The 8321-nt window shown below is 32.4% G+C and overlaps 1 protein-coding gene across 2 annotated transcripts in view; it reads left to right on the top strand.

Moving 5' to 3' along the window:
- The first annotated feature begins 4028 nt into the window (after window positions 1-4028).
- LOC110038968 (methyl-CpG-binding domain-containing protein 10-like) overlaps window positions 4029-8321 on the top strand; it is a 35593-nt gene continuing 31300 nt past the window's right edge. Inside the window, exon 1 of one of the 2 annotated variants that reach the window (XM_020743899.1) lies at window positions 4029-4367. In XM_020743899.1, the coding sequence (XP_020599558.1) occupies window positions 4290-4367 (78 nt within the window). In that variant the 5' untranslated portion in view covers window positions 4029-4289. The remainder of the gene's footprint in view (window positions 4368-8321) is intronic. The other variant, XM_020743900.1, reaches the window with a different exon arrangement.

Below are 8321 nucleotides of genomic sequence, written 5' to 3'. Positions count from 1 at the left end.
CATACTAAGTGTTAGAGGTTACAACCAATATGCGGAACTTCAAGTTGAGTAAAGAAGAGTTTAGAATTTCTAATGGTGAGGGTTCCTTTTTCTAGTTCTCCAAGAATAGTCAATAGGAAAGCCCTATGGCTAGACCCTAGGCTTTTAAAGGGAAAGACTATACCTCAACCAAAAGTGAGGTCAACAGAAAGATTCCAATCAAACCAGGATATATTCCTTATCGAGCGTTGTTATATCCTGGTTGTATTATGATAATATTTAAGTAATATTCAACGTAGGTTATTCAATGTTGGCTATAAAAAACTTGTAAAATATTTTAATCAATCCTAGCTTATTACAAACTATTTAGTGAATGTTATAATAATTATATGGTTTTATTGCTTTTTGTTTAACACATTTTATGTTGAAATATATAAAAGCAGCTTAATATTATAAATATATCCTCAGAACAACCAAGATACGACCGCAGAGTGAAGAATACAGTAAAGGAATATTCCAATCAAACCAGGATATATTCCTTATCGAGCGCTGCTATATCCTAATTGTATTATGATAATATTTTGGTAATATTCAATGCAAGTTATTCAACACAGTCTAAAAAACAACTCGTAAAATATATAATCACAACTAGTTTATACCACTCGTATCTGCATGAATATTATCGTAATATTGAGGTTTTATTTCGGTTTATTTGACATATTTTGGTAATGAAATTTATAAAAACAACTTAAAGATGTTGATAATATTAACCGCAGACTATAATAAACTGACAAAATATCAAACAATATTAACACTGCAGAAACTACATTAATATCCTGCTGGTTTTGGGTAATAAAAAAATGAATGTAAGTAAATATGTATAATCAAAATTAGTTCACAAATTACAATGTGTTTTGAATTTTAAGTTATGTACCTAACTATATCGATCCGGCATTGCTAAAATATTTGGGTTAGATGAATGAAATGTATCTTGACTTGAACCAACATCTTTGTCTTTTCCTGTAATACAGGGCTTCATGTTAGGTTTCTTAATAATATTGGTAATGAAGACAGGTTTATTAATACTACTGGTAATGCTTACTTTTTACTCTCCTGTCTTCTCCCAATATCCTTTTAACCTTGCATTAAATATTCCTTTTGGCCTCATTTTTGTTGGGTCATTCAAATTGTGTTGTATATTTGGTGTCTTTTTCTTCTTTGACTTTGGCATTTCCCAGTGGTCTCTCCCATTCAATATGACCTCTGATTAGATTGTTAGTTTCTTTAATGTCTCCAAGACGTTTTTCTTAGTAAGTTCATTAACTTGCGTTAATATACTGATCCGGTATGCAAATTTATGAACGTGTGTTCGATATATGAGTCCACTTGAACAACTTGGTGACGTTTGTGAATCCTTCATATGTTTATACCCATAGCTATTATATATATCCTTTCAAACCATGTAGCAACTCTGCTTCAAATATTGAATATAACTTCCTCGTATAAACTAAAACACCTTGCCTCAACACGGGACTACTTTTTACAGCGGAAACAATTGCAGACTGTTCACATTTAAAGTCTTCATCCTTCACATTCCATCGCCAAGATTTCTTGACATTTTCAAGACCCAAGAAACTTTCAGTGAGGGTGCTTGTTGGCTTGGGGGCACCATGACAAATGTTATTCATGGACTCACTTCTTTTCGTTGATTGGATTCCCATCCTAAATATTTCCTTATTGAAGGCATTTGACCACTTATGTCTGATATTGTACAAACTATTCATCCAAGCATTGTCATGTGGATTTCCTTGCTCAATCATTGTACACTAGGTTTCTTCAAACACCTTCTCGGAGTTGCATCTACCCACGCATTTATAAAAAAGATCATTGACTCTCTCGGTGCTCACACCACAATAGACTTTTGAAGACACTTTCTTGTAAATATGCCATTGACATAATCTATGTCTGGTGTGCGGAAGATACTCTTCAAAAACTCTGGCCATTGTTTGTTCTTGGTCAGTGAATATTGACCTTGGATGCTTGTTATCCATTATCCAGATAAATGATTTGAATAGCCACTTGAATGAGTCAACAGTTTCATCTCACAACAAGCCAACTCGAACTAGAACATTCTGTCAGTAGTGGTTCACACCGACAATAAGAGCACAACATAAATTGTATTTATTAAGTCTATAACTTGTATCAAATATTATGACATCGCCAAAGCAATCGTTATCGAGCCTAGATATCTCATCACTCCAAAAGAACTTCAACAAACTACCAGACTCATCAATTTGGACGTCCATTGCAAATATCGTATCCTCAGCTTACCTCTTAGTGAACAATCGTAGAAGAGAATTACTGTCCCCATGTTTAATTTTAACTTTTTTCTCTCTTTGTATGAAATTATAAGCATCTCTCTTCGTGCAATCAATATTTCCCACACCCCCGAATTCTGTAGCTAGAAAACGAAATGCATCGCTTGTTCTAGTCCCTGATTGTGTCATCGATCTAAGAACTTCTGCATTGATATCACTCATCTTTCTGCTGGAACGCAATAGATGTTTTGTCACCGTCCGTTGCCAAAGGATGGTTATGACTTTCTATAAATTTCTTAACTGACCAGTTACCTTCGAGATCGACGACATATCGGGTCATGGCCGGACAACTAGTCATTGTGTCCCCTATTCTGTACTGCACCGTCACATTGTTATTCAATTCTTTCTTGAAATCAGCCTTGCCACAAATGAAATCCTTTATCTTAATCATTTTTGAATTCAACCAAAAACCAACGTGATCCTTTCACAGTAAATCCAATTTGGTGTGCATATGCACAATATTGTTCATAGGCTTCTTTCTCATTATGAACCACTGCGCGAAGCAAGCTTTCCACAATTGGATCAATGCATATAGTTACAGACTTGGGGAACTGCAAGTTTCAATATATCACCACTAGAATGACAAAAATAACGCCTTAACAAAACCAATTAATAAATCCAATAAGACTAGTATGAAACGATACAGAAATAATAACATAATACCATCATAATAATACAAAAGTAGTTCAAAGCTAATGATACAACAATAATCTCATAATATAACCATAATAACATAGAAATAACACCAAAATAACACTAATTACAACGACAACATAGCATCATGATAATACCAAAACATGTGGAATATATTATGGTTGTATTATGGTATTATAATAACACAAATGTACAGTTCAAAGCAACTGTGTTATTTTGGTGTTATTATGTTATTATTATGATGTTATTATGATAATATTAAGATGATATAAGTGATTTTTTTTATTATGATGCTATTTTGCTGTTATTATGGTTGTATTATGTTCTAAACCCTTAACCCTAAACACCATGATAATACCTAACTAACACCACGTCCACCCTCCAACATAACAGTAATGTTGCAATCAAATCATATAATAATCACATCAGAATAGCTTTTTAATATTTCAATCATTAGTACGCCATAATAACACCAGTAAATAGAAAGAAATAAGTTCACCTGTGGAACACTTCGTGCCTCAACTAATAAACTTAATCAGCTAATAAGCTCAGCTCATTGACATCATTCTCACAATCATTTTGCGATTCCATCAACATTTCTTGGTCGAGAGAGAAATCCATTTGAAGAACTCTAGCTGTCGAACATGATTCCGAATACGAACACAAATGGAAAAAGAAAATAATTTCTTAACCCTAAAATGAATTAAAGCTGAAAATTCTTTTCTCCAGTTTAGCAGGTTCTAAAATGACAAAATTTACGATTTGATGGGATCAGAAGGTGACAAATAGACGTTTTTTTGATGTTGGGACGGGCTTGGGCCGGGTCGCACTGTAAAAATAATTTTTTTCTTTTTTTTTTGGTGGGACAATAACTCTGGGTGTCTCTTTTTTATTTGCTATCACAGGTAACCTTATTTACAATCTCTAGATTTAATAATTTCTACTTAGGCACGTACCCAAATTTTTATGTAGAAAGGAGTCACGGCTCGTAGTAAACGGGGGACTGCACACTTTCGCGATGGTCGGATTGTTGTAGAGAACAAGACTTCTGGGCCGGTCGATCCGGTTCTCGCGCCACGGATATCAAAGCCCAAATTCCAATCCGATTTCGGGCGTTGACAATTCCGGCACGTTATTTCTGTGAACGATAACGTCGAAGGTTGCCTGGGAGATTCTTAATTTATTTGAAGGAATCTTGCAAGCAATTTGCATAGAGAGCGGGAAATCCTTTTGGAGCTCGAGTTTGCGAGGAAGGGAGAGAGAGAGAGGTGTTTCAGAATGGTAGGAGAGGCAAAGGTTGATAGGGAGCAGGAGGTCGTCTCCGTTGAGCTGCCAGCTCCTCCTGGCTGGAAGAAGGTGAGATTTCGGTAATCGATTTTGCCCTTTCATTTCTTTGAAAAATTCTGATGCCGTGCCCTAATTGGCTGTGTTTGACTCTTCTAGGGAACCAATCTCACACGCTTAGTTTCTTGCTCAGTGTTCACATCCTAGGGTTTCAGAGCTCATATCCGGCTCTTTCTTTTTGTTTAGATTTGTTATATTCAGCTGTTTGGGGGTTAGGATCTAATTGATTTTGTCAGGAGTTTAACGTAGTTCATTTTATTGGTGAACATTATAGCTCAATAATCGAAATTTGAAGTGCTCATAGCGCTTATCTGGCAGTGAATTTGTATTTTGTGTTGACAGCTGCACGACATACGAGCTAGTGAAAAATTTTATCTAAAATTTCTGCCTCTCCTCCGTCCAGGCCCACATATTTGCTAATTTTTGCATGGTGCGGGTATGTAACGTTGTGCTAGGTGACCTTTTCTTGCGAGTAATACTACGTTTTCCTGATAAGTGAAGTTTTAGCTTTTGTCTAGTACTATAATATAACCCCCAACTTTTATTCTGGCGCACTGGAAACCTATACCAGTAGCTTATACTTAAGTTCAATTGAAAACTATTTTATTTACCTTTATTATGTCTATAAAAGCCTTTTTCAATATATATATTTTAACTACCTCCTATATTAAATAATGGAATTACTCTAAAGAAAGCTTGTCATATTTTATTGCCTCCAACTATGATAGCATAAACCGTATTGGACGTAAGGTAAATGCATTAATTTACTTATATCTTATGTCATCTAGACATGGATAGGTTGGTCAATTCATGATACTTGACACACACCCACCATACCATGGACAAAAATGGTTTATCTTTCTTTTTTTTTTGTGTTGCTCTTAACTTTATCTAGCTCCTTTAAGATGAGTGAAGTTTGTTGGAAGTGACGGGATATTCTCTTTGATTTTAATATGGTGCTACATAAGGTGCTATTTTAGAAGGTTAAATGTATTTTGCATTATAAGTGTAATATTGAAGGTCAAGGACATGCAAATTTTTAAGGTGTAAGAGTCCATTTGCTTAATTTAAATTTTTAGAAATGCTCTAGTTTTGTACTTATAAAATATTATTTTTTGACAAATCATGTTACAACAACAACAACAACAAGTCTTTAATACCACTAAGTGGGGTCAGGTATATGAATTTATTTATTTATTGTGTCCTATTGAGTGTCGTATTTTCATCTATTTATAATTAATTAAGATAATTTTTTATGCAATATGCCTAAGTTTTTTTAGGTCTACCTCTACCTTTCTTAATATAAGACAAATCTAAAACATCTACTCTCATAACTGGGTCATCAAATGGTCAATATACAATGTGATCAAACCATCTAAGGCGACTCTCTCTAGTCTTATCTTCCACTGGAGTTACTCCAACCTTATGCGAATATATTCATTTCACATTTTGTCTCTAAGTGTCAAACCACTCATCCATTTGAGCATTTTCATCTCAGCAACACTTAACTTAATTTATGTCTCTTTTACAAGCCAAAATTCTGTGCAATAAAGCATTGCGTGTTTCACCACCATCTTATAAAATTTTTCTTAAGACTAAGCGGTACTTTCCTACTACACAATAAACCTAATGCATTCCTTTATTTTAACCATACATTTGAATTCTAATAATAACATCCCATCTATATCACCATCACTTTGAACAGTAGACCCGAGATATCTAAAACATTCTCTCCTTTTAATGACATGATCACCCATGTTACAACCACACCACTAGATCTACTAATACTAAAATATATTTAGTTTTAGATGTACTAAACTAAAATCTTTAGACTCCAAATTTGACATTCATAATTCAAGGTTGTTCTGAACCCTCTCTCTAGTTTTATACATAATAAGGATATCATCATGGAAAAGCATACGCCAATGTACATCCTCTTGTAAATGTTCAGTAAGAACATCCATAGCTCAAACAAAAAAGATATGGACTTAAAGCAGATTCATGATGTAATCCAACTAAAATAAGAAAGTATTTGGTCAATCTTCTTTGTATTCAAATACAAGTAAAAACTCTAGTATGCATATCTTTAATGACAACTCATGTTAGAACATTTAAATTATTGCTCTTTGGCAAATCATGATGACTAACACAAATTTATCTTTTGAAGTTCCTAGGGCTAAAATGAAAGTAATATAAATAATATAAATGTAGAGCTAAGCGTACTAAATATATAAAGAAAAAAAGTTATTGAGACACATGAAGCTAGGATTGCTTTTTATGTTTTTAATTTGTTTGATTAAAGGTTTCCTACCAAAATTATTAGATAGTTTCATAGGATGTAAACAAGTTGCATTGACTTGATCATGGTATTTGTATATAACTTGGTCTTAAAAATGAGATTAACAAATTTTCTCAAAATAAATCTATAATTTAAGCATTGAAAGATAATCATGCAACAATAATGTAATTGACATATAATTATTTAATTTTGTAACATATGAGAATTTCTGTATTTTACTACTTACCAAATATTGTTTTTCTTAAAATTAATTGGTCTTTTAGAATGAAAATGTTGTCATGATAAAGGAAAAGGTTTAATTTGTTTTAGCACAAAGTTTGTTTATCATCAATTATAAGGTAAAAGTTAGCTAAAAATAATTTGCTTATAAGCTTAAATAAGATGAGATTTTCATATTTTATTTCTAATATTATTTTAATATGATAAGTATCATTTATTTCTAAGTAAATAGATTTAAAGGATAAATAGATTGGCTAGCATATATGAAACTATACTATTCCTATAATTAATAGAATTTAGGTTGGAATTATATTGAAATTTTACCTTTTAGTATACTTTCGGAAGTAAGATGTTGGATACACACCTTGACTTGATGTATTTTTGAACTTTGCAATCCACATTGTCACATGCCTTAATTGATTCTCCATGAAGTCATACCTACAAGAAATTCCTACTTTGATTTCGACATCCAAACAAGTTTGAGTCTACCAACTTTATTATTAGATGATGATAGTGTCTGTGTAGGTGGTGATGAATATAAACTAGTTTTTTTTTTCCTAAATTGGTTATGATCTTGAACTTGCAGTGCACACGTAAATCCTAAAAGCATAAGCATGAGTTACTTGCCTATTGTTATTGTAATATTTACATTTGATATTGTGCAAAGTGTACAATAAGGCTTTTTATTTCTATTATCATGCTTCAATAATAGTAATTAATTTTTGCATGTGATTTTTAACAAAAATATGATGAATGCTTGCAAAAGGTCCTAACTTTATAGGAGCTGAAGTAAAATGATGGGTCATTCTATTCATTCTCATCATTCTTAAATCATCAAGGTAAAAATCACATGAAGTAGAATTGCTAGTAGTTTCATTTGATAATAATTCATTAATTTCACTTATGGATAAAGCAACTCTATCTTTTAATCAAATTAATTTATTATTGTGAAGATGAATTATAATAGGGAAGTTTGAATTCATTTCTAAGTTTTTCATTCTTCTATGCAAGCAATTAATATAAATTTAGTTGATTGTATAAGTATACCATGTCATTCTTAATAGTTTCATTTTTATTTTGTAAAACATTAATTAAGCTATTAAAAAATTCTGATTCATTACTAGTGCTAATATACTTTTGTTCAATTTTTTCAATATTTTAATTAATTCATGAAAGCTTTAAACAATTCTTCAAACTCTTTCACCTCATCATTTTATTTGGAGTTGGAGTATGTAGAAGTGGAGGGGGCGGGGCAGCGGGCTTCTACTTTAACTTGAGCATTCTTCTTCTTTCCATTTGCTCTCTTTTGTTTTCTTTGAAGATTTATCCTTTGGTTTATTTGCTTGTTGTTTAATGAAATGCTCCATCAAAATGTCTTACTCAACCTTATTTTCACCTAACATCATTATTCCCAAATAAAAGGGTGAGAGTTATCAGAAATTCTTTAT

Source organism: Phalaenopsis equestris, unplaced genomic scaffold, assembly GCF_001263595.1.
Source record: "Phalaenopsis equestris unplaced genomic scaffold, ASM126359v1 Scaffold234596, whole genome shotgun sequence".
NCBI classification, from domain to species: Eukaryota; Viridiplantae; Streptophyta; class Magnoliopsida; order Asparagales; family Orchidaceae; genus Phalaenopsis; species Phalaenopsis equestris.
This window is presented reverse-complemented; position numbering and strand designations above follow the sequence as displayed.